Source organism: Rhincodon typus, chromosome 6 (assembly GCF_021869965.1).
Source record: "Rhincodon typus isolate 14 chromosome 6, sRhiTyp1.1, whole genome shotgun sequence".
NCBI lineage: Eukaryota > Metazoa > Chordata > Chondrichthyes > Orectolobiformes > Rhincodontidae > Rhincodon > Rhincodon typus.
The window spans coordinates 50290538-50312746 of NC_063337.1; the positions used below are offsets into that span (position 1 = coordinate 50290538).

At 42.5% G+C, this 22209-nt stretch overlaps 1 protein-coding gene across 1 annotated transcript in view; it reads left to right on the plus strand.

Annotated features, from left to right (window-relative positions):
* Positions 1-22209, plus strand: part of LOC125483311 (TBC1 domain family member 8B-like) — a 72067-nt gene continuing 49858 nt past the window's right edge. Inside the window, exons 1-3 of the mRNA XM_048597982.1 lie at positions 1-168; positions 4188-4256; positions 6544-6704. Coding sequence (XP_048453939.1) covers positions 62-168; positions 4188-4256; positions 6544-6704 — 337 coding nt within the window. The 5' untranslated portion in view covers positions 1-61. The remainder of the gene's footprint in view (positions 169-4187; positions 4257-6543; positions 6705-22209) is intronic.

Consider the following 22209-nt stretch of genomic DNA (forward strand, 5'->3'; position numbering starts at 1 on the left):
ACTGTCGCAAAACCTGGCCTTAGGGCTCTAGGCCCGAAACGTCAGCTTTCCTGCTCCTCTGATGCTGCTTGGCCTGCTGTGTTCATCCAGCTCTGCACCTTGTTATCTCAGGGCTGGGATTAAGTTTCAGCAGCAACATGGAGAGAGATTGTCTTCAGGAATGTGTTTGTGAGGAAATGTGTTTCCTTTATTCTTTATTCATTCACGGGATGAAAGCGACACTGGCTAGGCAGTATTTATTGCCCATCCCTAATTGCCCTGTGAGGAAATGTGGAGAGAGGCTGGATTAGAGTCATAAAGTTGTACAAGCAGAGAAACAGTCCCTTCTGACCAACTCATCCATGCAGAACAGCTATGCTAAATTAATCTAGTCCCATTTGGCCCATATCCCTCTAAACCCTTCCTATACATATATCCGGCTAGATGCCTTTTAAATGTGGTAATTGTACTAGACTCCACCACTTCCACTGCCAACTCTATTCCATACACGCAGCACCCTCTATGTGAAAAAGTTGCTAGGTCCCTTTTAAATCTTTCCCCTCTCATTATAAACCTGTGCCCTCTAGTTTTGGACTCCCCCACACTGGGGAAAACACTATTTGCCCTATCCATGCCCCTCATGATTTTATAAGCCTCTGAGGCACCTCTCAGCCTTTGACACTCCAAGGAAAATAGCCCCAGCCTATTCAGCCTCTCCCTATAGCTCAAACCCTCCAATCCTGGTAACATCCTTGTATAATCTTTTCTGAACCTTTTCAAGTCTCACGACCTCCTTCCTACAGCAAGGAGACCAGAATTGAACGCACTATTCCAGAAGTGGCCTAATCAATGTCCTGCATAGCCGCAACACGACCTCCCAACTCCTATACTCAATGCACTGACCAATAATGGCAAGCATACCAAATGCCTTCGCTAACCTGTCTACTTGGAACTCCACTTTCAAGGAATTATGAAGCGCACTCCACAGTCTCTTTGTTTAGCAACACTGCCCAGGATCTTACCGTTAACCTTTCCAAAATGCAGCACCTCACATTTATCTAAATTAAATGCCATCCGCCACTCCTCAGCCCATTGGCCCATCTGATCAAGGTCCCATTGTAGTCCGAGGTAACCGTCTTCACTGTCCACTACACCACCAATTTTGGTGTCATCTGCAAACTTAGTAACTATATTTCCTATGTTCACACCCAAATCTTATATATAAATGACAAAAAACAGTGAATCCAGCATTGATCTTTATGCCACACCGATGGTCACAGGCCTCCAGTCTGAAAGCAATCCTCTGCCACTACCCTCTGTCTCTCACCTTTGAGCCAGTTCTGTATCCAAATGGCTACTTCTCCCTGTATTCCATGTGACCAGTCTACCATGCAGAATCTTATTGAACGCCTTACTGAAATTGATAGATCATGTTCTTTGCTTTTATCAAGCCTCTTTATTACTTCTTCAAAAAACTCAATCAAGTCAGTGAGACATAATTTCCTGTGCACAAAGCCATGTTGACTATCCCTAATCAGTCCTTGCCCTTCCAAATGTGTATAAATCCTGTCCTTCAGGATCCCCTCCAACAGCTTGCCCATTACCGATGAGAGGCTCACCAGTTTATAGTTCCTTTGCTTTTCCTTACCACCTTTCTTAAATAGTGGCACCACATTAGCTAACCTCCAGTCTTCTGGCACCTCACCAATGACTATCAATGAGACAAATATCTCAGCAAGGGATCCAACAATCACTTCCCCAGCTTCCCACAGAGTACTAGGGTACACCTGATCAGGTACCGGGGATTTAGCCACTGTTATGTGTTTTAAGACGTCTAGCACCTCCTCCTGTGTAATATGGACATTTTTTAAGATGTCGCTTTTATTTCCCCACACTCTATATCTTCCCTATCCTTCTCCACTGTAAAAACTGATGTAAAATACTAGTTTAGTATGTTTCCCATCTCTGGCTGTTCCACACATAGATGGCCTTGCTGATCTTTAAGAGACCCTATTCTCTCCCTAGTGAAGAATGAGTTTGACTATGAGGAATGAAAGATTTGGTGAGCGAGTGACACTTTTGAGGCAGGAGCAAACCTGGCAGCAAAGTTTTGTTTTGCATCAAAATAAAACAAAGAGCTGTGGATCCTGGAGATCTGAAACGAAAACAGAAATTGCTTGTGAAACTCAGCAGGTCTGGCAGCCTCTGTGGGGAGAAAGCAGAGTTAACGTTCGAGTCCAGTGAAGAGTTCTAATGAAGTCTCTGGATTCAAGACGTTAACTCTGCTTTCTCCCCACAGATGTTGCCAGACCTGTTGAGTTTCGTCAGCAATTTCTGTTTCTGTTGTGCTTGGACTTTCTTGAGACAAAGTCAGGACTGTTTTATTAAGTTTTTTGATGTCAATGTACTTGTGTGATGATTTACAGTTTAACGTGGATATATTTCCATGTGAAGATCTGAACAACAGAGTGTAAAATATGTATCAGAGATAGTAGGAATTGCAGATGCTGGAAAATCTGAGATAACAAGGTGTAGAGCTGGATGAACATAGCAGGCCTGCTCCTATGATGCTGCTTGGCCTGCTGTGTTCATCCAGCTCTACACCTTGTTATCTCAGAGTGTAAAATATGTTTTCTCCCACAACTTTGTTGGTATTCAAGTCTCTGTCTTGCCTTGAATGAAAGTAAAATACTGCAGATGCTGGCAATCGGAAACAAACACAAAATGCTGGAGAGACTCAGCAGATCTGCTCTAATCTCTGGAGAGAGAAACAAATTTAACATTTTGAGTCTGGTATGACTCTTGTTCAGAACTGAAATATATATTTAAATACTTTTGACAGAGGAGGAGGCCCAGTACAAAAGATAAAGGGGTTGTTAATGATGGGGAAATTAAAAAAAAATGTAAAATTGGTGTAAATAAAGACGTGAGAGGGACAGAATGGGTCCTCTCTACTAAGTGCAAAATAAACAAGACACAGACAAGATAAGGCTGTGGGGTGGGGAGGGGAGAGAATGTAAGAACAATAGAGAACAGACATCATGCAATCAGCTTCTGAAAATGATTAAATTCCATACTGACACCTCAAGACTGTAAAGTGCCTTAGTGGAAAATGAGGTGTTGTTCCTTGAGCTTGCGGTGTGCTTTGATGCAACATCACAGCAGACTCAGGACAAAAATGTTCACTTGAGGGTAAGACGGTTTATTGAAAAGGGAAGCAACTGAAAATTTGGGATCATTCCAACGGACAGAGTGGAGGTGTTCTGCAAAACGGTCACCTAGTCTGTAGAGGGGTCACTGGACTTGAAACATTAACTCTGCTTTCTCTCTACAGATGCTGCCAGATCTGTTGAGTTTCTCCAACAATTTCTGTTTTTGTTTGAGATCTTCACCATTTGCAGCTCCTTGTTTTATTTCACCTAGCTTTGGTTTGGTCTCACCAATGTATAGGAGACTGCATTGTGAGTAGCAAATGCGGTAGTCTAGATTGAAAATAATATAAATGAAATGCTTCTTCATACAGAAGGTGTGTTTGGAGCCTTAGATGGTGAGGAAGGAAGATGTTAATGGGCAGATATTTCACCTTCAGTGATTGCGTGGGAAGGTGGTTTGGGGGAGTGAGGAAGATTCAGGAGTGATGGAGGAGTGGACCAGGGTGTCATGAAGGAAACGGTCCCTGCAGAATGCATACAAGGGAGGGAAAGGTAAAATGTGTTTGGTGGTGCTACCCTGCTGGATTTGGCAGTAATGGTGGAGGATGATCCTTTGAATGTGGAGACTAGTGGGATGGAAAGTACCAACGAGGGGAACCCTATCTTTGTTTGGGCGAGGAGGGGAAGGCATGAGGGCAGAAGTGCAGGAGATGTTTTGGAGACAGCTGAAGGCCCTGTCAGCCACAGTGGGGCAAATCCTTCATTGGGGAAAAAAGGAGGTCATTCAGAGGGAGTTTGGTGGAAGGTGGTATCAGAACAGATACAATAGAGACAGAGAAACTGGGAGAATGGAATGGAATTCTTGCAGGAAGCAGGGGTGAGGAGGTGTAGTTGAGGTAACTGTGGGAGTTGGTAGGCTTGTAATGGATATTGGTTGACAACCTATCTTAAGAAATAGAGACAGTGAAGTGAAGGAGGAGAGAAGTCAGATCGACCAGGTGAAGGTAAGCGAAGGATTGAAATTGCAAGAAAACTAACTGATTTTTTCAATTCTAGACAAGATCAGGAAGCAACATTGACGACATCATCAGTGTATCGGAGTAAGAGTTGTGGAAAGGGTTCCAGGTAGGACTAGAACAAGGAATGTTCCACATGCTTCACAAAGGATAGGCCTAGCTTGACTACACCTTCGATTTAGAGAAAATAAGAACAAATTAGCCAGGTGAAGAATGATGTAGGTGGAGGAAGACTGGTGCTGGCCTATCTCCAAGGAGGAAGCAGAGAGCCTTCAGATGATCTTGACGAGAGGTAGATGTGTAGAGAGTTTGCACATCCGTGGGGAAGAGGAGACAGAAAACTGAAAGTTAGGAACTGAGGTAAAGTATCAGACGAGTCATGAATGTAAGTGGGAAGAAACTGACCAAATAGGGAAAAAAATAGAATCAATATAGGAAGAAATGTGTTCAGTGGGGCAGAAACAGACTGAAACAATGGGTCTGCAAAGGTAGTCCTATTTGTGGATTGTGGGGAGGAGGTAGAAGCAGGTTGTGTAGAGTTGGGTGAATATGAGGTGGGAAACTGTGAATGGATGATCTCCAGGAGAGATGAGGTCTGTGACAATTCTGGAAACTACAGCCTGATATTCAGTGGTGGAATCATGATCTAACAGGGAATGGGAGGAAGTGTCTGAGAGTTGGTGCTCAGCTTCTGCCAGGTAGATGTCAGCGTGCCAAATGACGACTGCACCAGCCTTATTGGCAGGTTTGATCACAAGTTCAAAGTTGGACCTGAAGGAATGAAAGGCAGCAAGTTCAGACAGGGACGGGTTAGAATGAGTGCGGGGAGCAGAGAAATGAAGCCGGCCAATGTAATTTTGGTATTTCTCAATCAATAGATCAAGTGCCGGTAAAAGGGAGAGGAAGTACTGGAGATGGGTGAAAGCGTCTGTGTGGTGGGGAGAGGTTTCCTGTTCAAAGATGGAGGCAAAAACGACAGAAGAAGAGTTTAGCATTACGTCGTGCCTGAAGTTCATTGAGGTGGATATGTAAAGGGATAAAGATAAATTCTTTACTAAGCACAGATTGTTCAGTGTCAGAGAGGGCAAGGTCAAAGGGTGTGGTGAAATACTTGGCAAAATGTGTCTTTTTGTTTTGCTCTTGTCTCTTGATGGTTTCTCTTCACTATGAATGCGGAAAATTCAGGGCATCAATTGTTTTGGCTCTTAGCGAATTAACCTCCCCCTTATTCCAGTCATCTTTATTCCCATGTATCAAGATCCATTCCTTGATGAACCAAGATTATGTTTTAAGATTCATTCGCAAAATGTTAACATTCACTGGTAAGGTCAGAATTTAGTGTTCATTCCTAATTACCTTTATGAAAGTGGTGGTAAGATGCCTTCTTGAACTGCAGGAGTCCTTCTGGTGTAGGTACACCCATTGTGCAGTTGGAAGCTTAGTTCCAGGATTTTGACCCAGCAGAAGTGAAGAAATAATAATTCATTTTCCAAGTCAGTTTGGATTTTGGGGGGGAACGTGCAGATATTTTATTGAATGAGATTCTTTAAACATAATAAATTCATAAGCACAAAAGACAAAAGGTCTTAATCCGTACAATCTTTTCAGAGAAGAAAGAGCATGAACGACAGATTGGAATTGGACATCCCACAGAGCTGCCATGCAGTTGCAAAAACAAAGACATTTTTAACTCATGCAAGAAAAATATTTACATCCTTTTTGAGGCAATGTGGGGATCTGAGAACTGAACAGATCCTCATTATACTTTGGCAGAAAGACTTTGGAGCTCTTTGCCCACTGCATCTCGGTGGCAGCTGCCCCAGACTTCAGTGGGTCCGTCAGCATGTAGTCCTGGACCTTGGAATGTGCTAGTCTGCCACACTCAATCAAGGTCAACTCTTTACACTCAAAGACCAACAATTGTGGGGCAAACCAAAGAGCGTCATTCACTGAGTTGATGGTCCTCTAGGTGCAGTCGATGTTTATCTTGATGCACATCCCAGGGACCAGACTGTGGAGGACAGAGTCCTGTGTCACAGAGCAGCTCAGGATGAACCTCGCCAAAAACCATTGCATCTCTTTCCAGATCTTCTTTGCAAAGCACAATCCAGAAAGAGACGTGTGACAGTCTCTACCATCACCATCACCACCGCCACCCTCCCCCCCCACCACGCGCGCGCGCACACACACACACACGCAGTTACTTTGAAGGCAGCGTGCGGTGAGGCAGAGAGTCTGGGCACACATGAAGGATCTCAAGGCATTGCCCTTACCACCAGTCAAGTTACATCTTGATGCTTGTTATAAAGTTCTGGTGATGAGGCATTCTGCCAAATGCCTTTGACAGTCTGCTCAGGGAGCCACCTGAAAGGATTCACTCTTTCCTTTTGCTGCAGGGTCTTGATGATGCTACGTGCTGGTCACTGCCTGATGGACTCGTGGTCAAAGGTGACTTCTTTTGCAGAGTTTTGTCACGAGGTGTGGACAATGCAGAATAATCCAACTAATTGGAGCGTTGCACAGCACCAAGGCCCATCCTTCGCAACACCAGGGACAGGTAGAACCTCATTACACAATGACACTTAGTGTTTGCGTACCGATAGGCCACACACCGCTTGATGCACCCACACACAAAGGTGGCTATCATGACAGAGATTGGAGAGTTTTAGGTGCCGAGTTCCAGGAAAGATAGATACAGATTTAGGAATCAAGAACACATTTAAGGTCTCTGGGTACAAGACAGCTTGAGATGGGTGGTTGTTTGATTCTTAACTCAAGGAAAGTTTTTGCATCTTAATGCCACAGAATTTTAATTTTGAATTTGTATCAAAGTTAAAAGTTCCTAATTCTTTTCTCCAAGGTGTACAGTTTTCTGTTGCCAATGTTGTTTTTGTCACTGTGTATAAATTGCAATTTTAAAAAATGTAATGGAACATCAACAGAAATGAGCCACCAGAGGGCAGCAGAAAACCATCATGCGATCATGCTATCATGCAGGGGCTGCTCAACTCCAGAATGATTGGAAAAATAAAACGCTACAGTAATTCCATCTGCTCCAAAAGCTTGGATAGTCAACTGCACTGCCAAATATGAATTTTCCACCACGTTAGTTGGAACTCCCTCACGGAGTCTCTTGACTGGTCAGAACTGCTGCTTTCCAACTAGGCCTTTGAAATATGCTGAACTCTCTTTTGTCAGTTTGCTTATGTAGTAACTTTTCTTGTGGGAGGTAGGAAAAGGAACTTAAAACTGATGATGTTGAGAGAGGAAGAGAGGAAGTCCTCTATAAAAATCACATGTAAATAGTCTTTAGTCTTCATCGGCCAAATAATCTTCGAAACCTTTTTATAACTGACTTTGCCAACTCATACCTGTTCACAGCCAATATTCAGGGTTTATACTGAACACCATTTTCAACAAAACAGTTGAGTAATTCAATGGTCCTGTACTTCCACTCCCCCTGTTAGATGACTCAGAAATGATCTATTCATTTTCAGATTTGGTTTGGTTTCCAATTGAGGGCTGTTGGTATAAAAGTCCAGCTGCAAAGAGATCAGTTTGTCAAAACCAGAGATTAAAACCAGAAGGCTAAAACAACCTTGGGAATAGGAGAGAATAATTGCTTCAATCACAGCCCCACAGATTGCGAAGGAGATTGGAATGCGATAATGCATAGACAAAATGTGAAGAATATGGAAACTGGCAAACAGTAAGTTTGTCTTTGGAGATAAATAGTCTCAATGATCTCAAATTAGGATGTTCATGCAGTATTAACTAATTGCTGACTCCAAATGCATTTTTAAAATATCATTCATGGGATGTTAGCTGTGCCAATTTTTATGGCTTATCCCTCGATGCCTTTGAAGACATGATAATGAGCTGCCTTCTTGAACTTGGATTATCTTTGAGGACTGAATAGAAATGCTTCACGAAGCAGTTAGCCAGTCTGCATTTGGTCTCCCGAGTGAAGAGGACACCACGTTGTCAGCAATGAATATACAAAGCAATAAGTTGAAAAAGTACAAGTAAATTGCTGTTTTACTTGGAAGATATGTTTGGGACTTTGGAGGGTGGAGAGAGAAGAGATAATAGGTCAGACTGTATGTCCATTCAGCCCATCAAGTCCACTCTACCATTCACTAAGATAATGAATGATTTGATAATCCTCAACACCACTTTCCTGCCTTTTCCCCGTAATTATTGATTCTCTTGCTGATTAGAAATCCATCTATCTTGGCTTTGAATATATGTGATTATCCAGCCTCGAGAACCTTCTGCTGTAAAGAATTGAATGGATTCACCACCCTGTGAGAGAAAAAAAACCATCCTCCTATCTGCCTTAAAGGATGACTCCACCCCTGCTCCAGACTCTCCACAAGCGGAAACAACCTCTCTATATCAACCTTGCCAAGCCCCCTATGAAGCTTAAATGTTTCAATTAGGTATCCTCTCATTCTTCAAAACTACAAGCCCAACCTACTCATCTATCCTCAAAAGAAAATTCTGCCATAGAATCAAAGAATCCTTACAGTATGGAAGCAGGCCATTCAGCCCATCGAGTCACACAGAGCCTCTGAACAGGATCTAGTCCAAACTCACCCCCTACCTGATATCTGTAACCTCACATTTCCCATGGGTAATCCAAAAGACTACATATTCTTGGACACTATGGGCAATTTACCACAGCCAATCCATCTAATCTGCATGTCTTCGGATTGCAGGAGGAAACCCACACAGCCACCGTACCTGGGATCCATCTAGTAACTGCTGTCTGGATTACCTCCATTGCCAGTATATCTTTCCTTAGATAAGTGAACTAAAACTGTTTACAGTAATTCAACTTTGGGCTGACCAGTGCCTTTTATAGTTTTAGCAAGACTCCCCATTTTTATACCCCATTCCCTTTCAAATAAAGGCCAAACAGTCCACATGCCTTCCCTATTACCAGCTCAAGCTGAATGCAAGGTTTTTGTGATTCATGCTCAAGGACCCCCCAAATCCTTTAGTTATGCAAATTTCTGCAGCCTTTTCCAATTTAAATAATATTCAGCTCGTCTATTCTTCCTGCCAAAGTGCATAACCTCACATTTTCCCCACAAAATATTCCATCTGCCAAGTTTTGTCCACCCGCTTAACCTGTTTATATCTCTTTACAGAATCCTTGTGCCATCCTCACTACTTGACTTCCCACCTACTTTTGTATCATCTGCAAACTTGGCAATAATGCATTCACTTCTGTCATCTAAGTCATTAATGTAGATTATAAATATTCGATGTTGCATGCAATGTTTCCTCTAGGTTGCATGCACACTGCGATTAGGTTGGCATGCCAATTGCAGCATTGACTTCTGGTTAGGGAAGACGCTGTTGCGCTTGGACCTTGCGGCTTGCACAGCCGGAAAAAAAAGTTAGAGGAAATTCTGGTTGCATCTCTGTACTTGCGTAGGAAGGTGTCACAGAGAATGGTATTGGGACTGACTGAGGAGTGAACATGGGTGTCACAGAGAAAGCTATCCCTTTAAAGTGCTGAGAGGGGATGGCATAGTAAAGGTGTGTTTGGTGCTGGCATGGAGCTGGAGGTGGCAGAAATGGTGGAGGATGGTGTATTGAATAGGAGGCCACTAGAATAGAAGATGAGAACAATGAGGATTTTATCAAGGTTCTCAGATGATGAAGAGGTGAGAGCATGGATGAGTAAAATTGTTTGGATACAATTGAAAGTGAGAATCCTTTATTGAAGCGAAAGGAAGACAGATTGGAAGTGCTGGCATGGAAGTATGAAGGAAACAGATAAACTTGGAAAATGGGATTGTCCTTACAGAAAGCCGGGTGTGAGGGTGGGTAATCAAGTTCGCTTTGGAGCCCGTGGACTTGTAGTGAATATTAGTTGATAGCCTAATCCCAGAATTGGAACTAGTTGATATCAAGAAAAGAAAGGGAACAGTTGGAGATAGACCGCGTGAATTTGAGAATAAGGGGAATCAAAGATAACGCCAATGAGATATTCCAATTCAGGATGAATGGGACCAATACAGCTATCATTGTGCCAGAAAAAGTGGTGATGGAGAGGAGCCTGAGTGGATAAGGAACGTTTCATGTATCCCACAGAAAAGCAGACATAGCCAGGGCCCAAGCCGATATACATAGCAACAGTTTTATATTTGAAGAGAGTGAGTGGAGTTGAAGGAGAAGTTGTTCAATATTCAGCCAGATGGAGGAAGGTTGTTGTGGACGTGGACTGGTTCAACCTAAATTTCTAGGAAGAAGCAGAGATCTCCTGGACGACCCTGATAGAGATTGGAGAACGTTATGAAAAGGAGTTAGCTACAGCCAAAAAGCTGGAAGCTTGAAGTGATGATTTCAGAAGTATCACAGATGTAGGTGGGAAGAGACTGAGCAAGGGGAGAAGAAATAGAGCTGGGATAGAAAAGATCAGTGGGGGCAGGAACAAATTGAAATAATTGAGAGCCTTACCCTGTTTGAAATTTGTGCTTTACATGACTGGTGAGGATTTAATATAGAAAGTAAGTCTGAAGAGTGGTAGTTCCTCATAACGCTGACCTTAATAACCACAAAAACTGTTCTTTGGCAAAGTAGTGTTAATATTCACCTGTTTTCTACGTTGTCTTCTGGGTTAATTTGTACTCCCACAAGCCATGCAGCAACATCTACTAACAGTCGAATTATTAAAGATAAAACCAAGCATAGTGATCGAGTGTAATATAACAAGATTCCACTACCAATAAATAATCTCATTCAGCTGGAGTCCAGGTAGGACAATAGGTGGAAAGGTCAATACTTGAATTCACTGTAGTTTGGATTTGCTACAGTCTGATTTTCTGGTCATCAATTTTAATGGCTAATACGTTGAGAATGCTATCATCAGGTACACTGACCTCTTAGTTATCTGATATGTATACTGGGTGAAGAGACTTGAAATACTTGCTCTTAGAGATATTGAGATTACATTTTCTCTCTTAATATGGTAAAAAGAACTCCCAGAGATGTGGTGTACTAATATAACCTTGCAGGCTGTGTGCAAAAAAAAAAGGTTGATTGAGTAATTACATTTAAAAAAATATTTTTGCCAGTGGAGAAAGGGGAAGCAAATCAGTTCCTGACTGACTATAAAATGGAAGTGATTCATCTCAGTAGTAGTTTGTGTGGGATTGAATCCATGCCAAATCTGTATTATACAAAATAAAGCACAGTAGAGTTCTTTTCAATAGCAAGAGAGTAGTCCACAGACAGAATAAAACTACTAAAAAGGGAACCTATTAGATGTGCAACTTTACTAACATATCCAGGGATATTTAGCTTTAGTTTACTATGTTAGTAGACAGTCCAAACAAGAGAATAAAGCAATAGATTGACTTTAAAAATTGATGATGATACCAATAAGTTTTTGTATACCACAATGTTGAGTAGACAACTACATCAATCCCATACTTCCAGTGGGCAGTTTCACTCATAGGTGAAATACCAGACATGGAAATCAATGTTGAAGCACAGATTCTTTGATAACTGACCCCTGCGAGTACAGCAGGATCAATATCTTAAGGTATCAACTTCACCATTAATTAATTTTGCAAAAGATCTTTGAAAACTGAGGCAGATATACTCTTGAAAATCTAACTATTAGACATCAGCTCCAGAATATTGAAACATCAGTAAGGAATTCTGGTGGATCAAATGTTGTGTAAACTGGAAGATACTGCAAGTACTTGCTGGTGTTAGTTACTTTTAGAGTACTCTTGCTGACATGTTTGTGATTTTGTTCAGTGAGTGCCTGAACTATACAGACTAGGATGGTTTATCTGTATGGGATTAGCTAATCTCAAATCAGGCAATGATGAGTTGGCACAATGGCCTTGGAAATCAGCTTTCCTGCTCCTCACCACTATTCAGTGACCCTGGTAGATGTGTATGCAAGTAGATATAAAGTGATACCGAGATAAAGTTTGGCTCCAGTGTTTCCTGTTGATAAAAAGCCAACCCACTGTATGTGCTCATTTGCAAATCACAAATGGGTGAAATACCAGATGATAATCAGTACCTGTGGGAATGCATTGGAGAAATGAGTAATCACCTCCAGGACCAGAGAGAAAGAAAAGAGAAAATTGGCCCAGTTAAAAAAATGATATAATTCAATATAAAGGCTAATGATCAGTGGGAATCTTGACATTACTCTTATTTGGACTTTTTTTCAAAAATATACTCAATTAATAAAATATCTGAAAATATAGTACAAAACATTCTAAACTGGTCATTATAAAAATTGCACTTAGATACATCTTTTCTCTTTCGTGAATGTTGCATTCTTAAATATCCTTATCCAACTCCAAAAGGCAGCCAGCACCAAGAGTTGGAGCAGGCAGCCTGAGGTAGCAGCAGTAGTGGGAACAGCCTGCATGGTGGTGAATGCAGGCAGCCTGGGATGGCAGGAGAGTGGGAACAGGCTGCACGGTGGCGAATGCAGGCAGTCTGAGGCAGCAGTGGGGGCCAAGGTCAAGCCCGGAGCGGGGGAAGTTAAACCGTTGTGAGGAATGTGACCCCAGCATGGCCAGGCGCTTATGGCCTGTGGTGTTGAACTGGTAACTGTGTCTCTTTGTTTATCCACTTTTTAATAAGAAAGACTGTAATGTGTAACTTTCTAACTTTGTTTTCTTTATTTTTCTGCTTCATACCAAGATTCTGTACCTAGGTACCTTTGTACCTAAGATGGCGCTGTAAGTGGCGACTTGTAAATTTTTCACTGTACTTGTGTAAGTACGTGTGACAATAAACCTAATTCAATCCAACTCAATTCAATTGTGACATTAACTACTTACATTCAATAATAAGAATACAGCTGAAGGTTTTTATAAGTTACCAGTCCCTCTGTACATTGGCCTTAGACATTGGCCTTTCTTCATTGCACCCCTGGGGTGGCTGCCCCAAGCTTTACTGCATCCCTCAGCACATAGTCCAAGACCAGTCTAATAACATGCAGTTGAGGACAGTTTCGATAATTGAACTGGTAGTACAACCGCTGATAAAATGAAGGAACAAAGCAAACAATGGATGCAGGTGGAGTAATCATTGAGACCTTGGAGTCATTTTTTAGATGCAATAATCTATATCAGGATTGAAAATGGAGTTCTAGATGCCTGTTAAACTACTGAAGGTAAGTGTGCTTAATGCTCCATTGGTAAAACACAAAGAAGTGATGTGCTTTATATACATCTAAAGCAGGCATTAGAGAATTTGCATTTGCAAATAGTTAGCCTAATGCCAGCTTCAGGTTCCTGCTGCAACGTATTCTTCACTGAGAGAGCCAGAACTAATGGCAGTCCTGCAGGAAATGCACTCAAAACACCATGTATGTAATAAAAGGGTGAGCCCTAAGTATAAACACTGCCGGTCTGGAGATTTCCAACCTCACAACCCTGCTAATCTCATCCTTTCCTAGCCTCCCCAACAGCATTTCAAATTCCTCCATTGATATTTGAGAAGCCTGTAATCTCCCGCCCACACCTCCGCATCAAATCCTAGTCTCAGACTCCAAGATACAATGAGATAATTTACCAGAAAATTGGAGAATTTCTATCACAGTGAAATCTATGTTATGATAAAGGAGAAATCTAGGAAGCAAAAAGAAAAAGCTACTGGTGCATAAATTCTGCTTCTCTCTTTTAAAATCCAACATTTTCTGTTTTTATTCAAACATTGCCCTGTCTGCACTTATATTGTTTCAGTGTTTTTAACAAACTGGTTCCAGAGCTGACCGTCACAGGAATTTGTTTATGAAAAGTATCACTGACAATCAAATCACGTTAAAATGTGCATATGATGTGATGTGTAGCTGGGCAGACACCATTGCATCAGCCACAATCAAAAGCCCATCGTGGGTTGGGACTTACGCTGAATTCCACGTAAAGTCCCTTGGGAGTGTCATTTCCCTGGAATTTCCAATTATTGCTTAAAGTTCAAGCTTGCCCTCCAATTAAAAGTACAGGACAAACTCATGAAACTGGAAGATTAAAAAGCATAGAAGAAGCGGCAGCCCACTATTGCAAGTGAGGAAGTGAATCCTCTCAACACCCTGTAAAAATTCACAATTAACACAATGGCACCAGCAGCTAACCTACCATTATGGATGGATAACAAAGTGGAAACTTTCAGTTGGAAACGGTAATTGGCCACGGGGCAGCATGGTGGCTCAGTGGTTAGCACTGCTGCCTCACAGCACCAGGAGCCTGGGTTCAATTCTACCCTCAGGTGACCGTCTGTGTGGAGTTTTCACATTCTCCCTGTGTCTGCGTGGGTTACCTCTGGGTGCTCCGGTTTCCTCCCACTGTCCAAAAGATGTGCAGGCTAGTTGGATTGGCCATGCTAAATTGCCCGTAGTGTTCAGGGATGTGTAGATTAGGTGGGTTATAGGGGGATGAGGCTGGGTGGGATGCTGTGAGAGTTGGTGTGGACTTGTTGGGCCGAAGGGCCTGTTTCCACACCGTAGGGAGTCTGAGTCTAAGTCTATAATGTTAGCTGTGGCTGGCAGATGGAAAGCTCTTCCATCCCTGATCCCACCTCCAGGAAAGAAGTCCAGAGGCAATGTTGTGATTGCAACAAGGTGAGCAAGGCAGACCTCATGGAATATGAGTTTCCTGATTGGGGCTGTTAGTCCAGTCCAATCAGAGAGCCCTGGCTGACAGATATAAACAGGAGTGTCAGACGTTCTGTTCACTCTGAGAGCTGGCTCTGTGGGAATTGGATCAGTGTCAATGACTCTCCACATGTAAATAAAGGGTGATATGGTAACAGGATACTGGCATCTGTGAAGTTATTTCACCGGTGACAAGAGAAAAGCACATGTTGAAGAAATTCACTCACAACAGTTGTCTTTGAGTTGGGGTAAGCATTTCTAGCATCATGTTGTTATTTGGGAAGCTTGAATTGTTCAATCCTGCCGTCAAAGACTGGGCCCAGTATGTGGAAAGAACGCGTTATTTTTCCAAACAAATGATATTGGAGGCAGATGCAAAGCAATGAGTAATTCTCCTGACAGCTTGTGGACCCGCTGCATTTTTGGTTATTAGGAGCCTAACTTCACCCTGAGGTACCAGACGCTAAAAACTTTCAAGAGTTGATGGATTTAGTTAAGGAATGTTATGATCCCAAGCCTCCTCTAATTGCGAGACTTCATCGGTTTTACTTGGCAATTCCAGCACCAGCAGATTTGGGATTTTTGACTAGATTAAGACATGGCAGAGGCATGTGACTTTGGTTTAATCCCTAATGGGATGCATAGAGACTGTTTGGTATGTGGGATTAATGATGTAACCATGTAAAATTGCTACTAGCTGAAGCCCAACTGGACTTCAAGCAGGCACTACAACTGACTTTATCATTGGACAATGCGGCAAGTGGAGTTTATTAATTGCAGGGTATTCCAATGGAAGTGGACACCCTCGCCAGACCAAATGAGGTTGGGTAACACTCCTTGAACGAAGGCAATTGCATAGCCTCATGCAGGACATATCCTGAACAGAGGGACTCTAGGTCAGCCCACAGCAAAACTCCAAATCAAAGCTAAGCCTTGGCCAAACGGTTAGAATTTTCTTCAGGATTCGGGCCAGCAAGACATTGTAATTGCTGTCAGTATCCAGTCTCATGATAGCAGAAGAGTCCCATTAGACCTAAATTGAATAAGAGAACTCATAGGCTGGTATCTAGGAAAGTGCACCCTGGAAAGTCCACCTACATCTGGTTTGGAAAAGTTAAATTGCATTGCAACATCCAAATCAGAACCAATTAAAATAAACGTCTGGGTAAATGGTCACCTTATTCTAATGGAGTTCGATACCGGCGTGGCGTTTCAGTGATTACAGAACCAGTCTTTAACAAAATTCACTCTGGATTCCAATCCATAAGTTTGTGCAAGACTTCAGCTAGACTGAGAAACTGTACCGGGGAACCTTTACAGATTAAGGGTACGATTTTGGTTCTGGTCTCTTATGAGAAGCAGCTGGTTTAGTTACCACTGATTGTAGTAAAAGGCTTGGGCCCAAGCCTGAGGGGGTGAAATTCATTGAGAAAGATTCACCTTGATTGGCTCAACATTTTTCAATTAGAAAATGGCTGCCTCAGTGACGTCTTAATTAAAGACCTGGAAGTTTTCCAGGAAGGTTTAGGGACTATCAAAGGAGCCAAGTTTACCTTGCATATTGACCAGGAAGCATTTTCACGATACTGCAAGGCCTGCCCAGTGTCATTTGCCTTATGGGCAAAAGTAGAGGCATAGGTGGTTGAGAGGTGATCTTACAGAGGTTTATAAAATAATGAAGGGTATAGATAAGGTGAATGGCAGGTATCTTTTCCTTAGGATGGGGGATTTCAAAACTAGGCAGCATATTTTTAAGGTGAGAGGAGAACGATTTAAAAAAGACGTGTGGTCATTTTTTTACACGGAGTGGTTTGTGTGTGGAATGAACATCTAGAGGAAGTGGTGGATGCAGTTATAGTTACAACATTTAAAAGACATTTAGATAAGTACATGAATAGGAAAGGTTTGGAGGGATATGTTGGCAGTTGGAACTAGTCTAGTTTGGGATTATGGTCGGCATGGACTGGTTGGAGTGAAGTGTCTGTCTCCATGGCATATGACTCTATGACTCTATATCAGAAGGCTGGAAAGTGAAGGAATCATCAAACCAGCCTAGTTCGCAGAATGGGCTGTACCAGTCATACCAAACGTGAAGTCCAATGGGTTGGTTCACATTTGTGGGGATTTTAAACAAACGGTAAACTGCTTTTCACGGCTGGATAAATACCAAATCCCTTGCATAGAGGATTTATACACAAAGCTGGAAGGGGGGCTGTCCGTCACGAATCTGGACATGAGCTATGCGTTCTCACAGTTGAGGTTAGATGAAGATTCCCAGAAGTATGCTGCAATTAATACCCATAAGGGTTTATACCAATATATGAAACTGCCATATCATCAGCCTGTGCAATTTTTCAGTGGATGATGGAGAACATTTTACAAGTTCTCCACCAGGTTGCCATTTATCTGGATGACATACTAATAACAGGGAATACCATAAGGAGCACTTAGAGAACTTGGACATAGTCCTTGGATGTTTCTCCCAGATGGGTGTACACCTTAGAAAGGACGAATGTGTGTTCCAGACACCCTAAGTGACCTACTTGAGCTACAGAGTCGACAAGACCAGGTTACATCCATTGGAAGTTAAAATGAGGGCGATCAAATGTGCCCTGGCTCCAAGTCTGTACCAGAGTGTAGGTTTTACCTGGTGCTGGTGAATTATTATGGAAAGTTCATGTATATCCTGGCACCTTTGCATCAACTCTTAAAAAATGGGTCAGCCTTGGAAATGGTTGTGTAGCCAAGCCATAGCTTTCAGGGACGTGAAGAAACAGCTATCATACTCTAAGGTGTTGGCACACTATGATCCCAAGTGAGACCTGGTATTGACTTGCGATGCCTCCCCAGAGGGCATCAGGGTAGTATTAACTCATAGGTGGCCCGATGAAGAGGAATGTCCAAGAACGTATGCATCCAGGACTTTGGCTAATGCAGAGCGTAATCACCCCCAGACAGAGAAGGAAGGTTTGGCGGTTATATTTCAAATCAGGAAATTCCACCTTTACAGACGTAAATTTGTAATAATAATGGACCATAAATCCCTGCTAGGTCTAATTAAAAAGGACAAGGCAGTGCCGCCCATAGCTTCAGGCTGAATTCAGCGGTGGGCTCTAATAGGTGTATAAGTACAAGTTGGATCACTGTCCGGAAGGCCAAGTAGCAAATGCGGATGCATCGAGCCACCACCCACCGGCAGATACACCACCGGTGGTACTGCCACTGGAAGAGTCCGTAATGGTTTTAAATTTTCTGGACACATTTCCAGTCACAGCTGACCATATCAGATTTGGACGCAGAAAGATCTGGTCCCAACGAAACTGAAACAGCTGGTGGTGATGGGTGAAACAAAAGGGCTGTCACAACCAGAATTGAAACCTTTTTGGACCCAGAGAGACCAGATCACTCTAGAGGACGGTATATTATTATGGGGAGCAAGAGTGATTGTGCCGAGCGAAGGCTGCCACCAGATACTGGCTGAACTCCAGCAGGGTCATCCAGGGGTTTCCAAATGAAGGTTTTGGCAAGAAGTTAAATCTGGTGGCTAGGATTGAATTCAGACATAGCCACATTTGTGGGGCAGTTCCCAGAGTGCCAACAAGGACAAAAATTATTCCCAGCAGCTCCCCACATTCGTGGGAATGGCTGGGTAAACCTTGGACTCGGTTACACGTTGACTATGTAGGTCCTTTCATGGGATCAATGTTCATAGTCATTGTGGATGCCCACTCAAAAGTGGCTGGACGTGTATAGAGTTCATTGGTCAATCATGGGGATGATGACAGAAAAATTGCGAGCATCTCTTGCAATACATGGATTCCCAGAAGTGTTGGTAACAGATAACGGGCCAACATTTACCAACAGGGAATTTGAGCATTTTCTAAAGGCAAATGGTATTCGACATATAAGGACAGGTCCAAACCATCCATCATCCAATGGTCTGGCAGAAAGAGCAGTCCAAACTTTGAAGGCAGGCTTAAAGAAACAGCCTACAGCTTCACTAGACACCAAACTGTCCCGGTTCCTATTTGGTTACAGGACCATCCCTCATGCAACTACAGGCATTGTTCAAGCAGAGTTGCTAATGGGGAGAATATTCTGCATCAGGTTAAATCTGATTTTCCCAGACCTGTGGGAGGAGTGTGAAAAGGCATCAGGAATGCTAATGCTGGACACAAGACTCTGCTAAGTGAGAGACACAGTTTACTTCAGGAGATGAAGTTTGGTGTAGGAACCATGGGAATGGCCCTGCATGGGTAAGGGGGATGGTCAATGCGAGGTCAGGTCCAGTGGCTGTATAAAGTCAGTGCAATGGTCTTGAACAAGCACATGGTCCATATGAAAACTGCAAACTCGCAAACGATGCAGGAGCAAAATGTGCTTGGCTCCTCAACAGCCTTTCCGACTGTTCCGGAACTCATGGGTTATCCCTCTCCACAAAGCATTGAAGACACTTTGGAATCTGAGATGATCATGACAGATGTCGCTGCCTTGATGTCTTTGCCACCTGAAGAAGAGAATGAATTTCTTCCAAGATGCTCCAGGCGCAACGGGTGAGCTACTGTGCTTAACATGCTGCCTGTATCAGAGGCAGAGTTGGAGGAACCTGACCCAGTGCTGAAACACCCCAGGAGGAGCTACAAAAAACAAATAACCAGCCTATGCCATCAGACTCAGAGGGGGAAGGATGTAGTGATTGTAATGAGGTCAGTCAGTTGGATCTCATAGAATATGAGTTCCCTGATTGGGGCCGTTAATCTGGTCCAATCAGGGAGCCCTGGCTGACAGATATAAACAGGAGTGTCAGACATCCTCTTCACTCTGAAAGCCGGCTCTGAGTGAGCTGGTTCAGTGTCGAGGACTCTCCACGTGTAAATAAAGGATAACTTGCTCACGGGATACCGGCTTCTGTGGAGTTATTTCAGGCAGAATGGTACCTGAAATGCAGCATGCCAACCAGCTGTGCAAATGAATGCACCAACTGTCCTCTGTTGTTAAATTCTTCTCCCAGTTTCCATAAGACATAGGAGTAGAGGCAGGTCATTCAGTTTGTTGAATCTCTTCCACCATTTAATGAAGTCATGGCTGATCTGATAATCCTCAACTCCATTTTCCTGCCTTTTCCCCATTACCCTTGATTTCCTTAATAAGAAATTTCTCCATCTTGGCTTTGAATATGTTTAATGACTCAGAATTCACAGCCCTCTTCAGTAAAGAATTCCACAGATGCCCACCCTCTTGGAGAGAGAAAAAAAATCATCATCATCTCTGTCTTAAATGGGTGACCCCTAACTCTGAGATTATGCCCTCTGGTCTTAGACTCTCCCACAAGAGGCAACAATCCCTCTCCACATATACCCAGTCAAGCACCCAAAGAATCTTTTATATTGAATAAGATTGGCTCCCATTCTTCTAAACTCCAGTGAATACAAGCCCAATCTACTCAACTTCCCCTCATAAGTAAATCATACACAAGGATCAACCTAGCGAACCTTCTCTGGTCTGCCTCCAATGCCAATATATCTTTAACTACCTAAGGGGACTAAAACTGTTTAAGACATTCCAGGTGTAGTCAGGCTGAAACATTGACTTTCCTGCTGTTCTGATGCTGTCTGACCTGCTGTGTTTTTCTGGCCTCACACCTATAGACTCTTGTAGTATGACCAGTGCTTTGTATAGTTCTAGCAAGTATACTCCATTATAATACGCCATGGTATTATACTCCATTCCCTTTCACATAAAGGTCAACAGTCCATGTGCATTCCCTATTACCCGCTGAACATGGATGCAACTTTTTTGTGATTCTTGCATGAGGACCCTGAAATCCCTTGGTGTTGTAACTTTCTGTAGTCTTTCCCCATTTAAATAACATTCAACTCCTTTACTCCTGCCAAAATAACCTCCCATTTCTCCAACATTAAATTCCACCTGCCTAGTTTTTATCCACTTTCTTAATTTGCGTATAATCCTCTGTAAATTCCTTGTGCCATCCTCATTACATTTTTGTTATTCATTCACGGGATGTGGGCGTTGCTGGCTGACCAGCATTTATTGCTCATCCTTACTTTCCCTTGAGACAGTAGTGATGAGCTGCCTTCTTGAACTGCTGTAGTCTAAGTGCTGTGGGTTGACCCACAATGCCCTTAAGGAAATGCCCTTAAGGAGTGAATTCCAGGATTTTGACCCAGTAACAATGAAGGAACGGCAATGTATTTCCAAGTCAGGATGGTGAGTGGCTTGGAGGGGAGCTTGTAGATGATGGTGTTCCCATGTATTTGCTGCCATTGTCCTTCTAGATGGAAGCCCATCAGGTCCACTTCCCCAGTCCTCTGGTTTACTGCGTTTCTTTGCCACATTTTATGTTATTGCTTTCAGTTTGGTACTTTCCTCAATCAGGATCAGTTTATGCCGTTGCTAGAGTCATTCTTCCTCACTGTGACACGTCTTTGCTATGAATCATGAACGTTCTTCTTAAATATCTGCCATTGTTTCTCAACTGTCTTTTTTTTCTGCTAACTAGAGTTCACTCTAGTCAACTCAGCCGTCATCCCTGTGTAATTACCGTTATTTAAGTTTATCGCAGTTGTTTCTGCCCCAAATTTCTCTCGGTCAAACTGAATGCTAAATTCTGCTATGATATCACTATTTTCTAGGGGATTTCTTACTCTGAGATTGTTTATTAAGCCATCCTCGTCACATGTAACCAGATCTAAAATAGTCTGATCACTTGTTGAATTGAGAATGTTTTCTGGGAATTTGTCCCTAATACACTATGAATTCTTCCTTGTCAATTTCCTTGTCAACTTTTGCCAATTTTATTTTCCCAATCTACATGAAGATTGAAGTCACCAATGTTTAAAGTACTGCTTCTTTTACATGCCTTCACTAACTCATGATTTATTCTCTGTCCTACAGAACAAATACTGTTCGGGACTTTAGAATATTCCAACCAGTGTCTTCGTCTGCTTGTTATTTATTACTTCTACTCGTATGGATTCTACATCAGCAGATTCTTGATATCATACTTGGCCCATCTCACATCAGCAACAGTACACCCTTCTTTCCTGCCTATCACATATCTCTGAATATGTAGTTCCCAGCTTTGATTTCCATTTCTGTAATGACTATAAGATTATGCTAATTAATGTATACCTGTGCCATTAATTCATTTATTTTGTTACAAATACTCTGCATATTCAAGTAAAGAACCATTAATTTTGATTGTTTTATCACTTTTCCCCCCTTCGATTCTGTTTGCTGCTTTTTTAATGCATATACTCTCTGTCCCTTCTGTACACTCTGGGTATTGTTAACAAAATAGTTGCCCTGTAATGTTTGTTTTGTAAGCCTGTGTATCATCCCCAACTCAACCTTCTCACTACCTCCCAGCCACCCCCACCCCAACCTCGTGCAATTA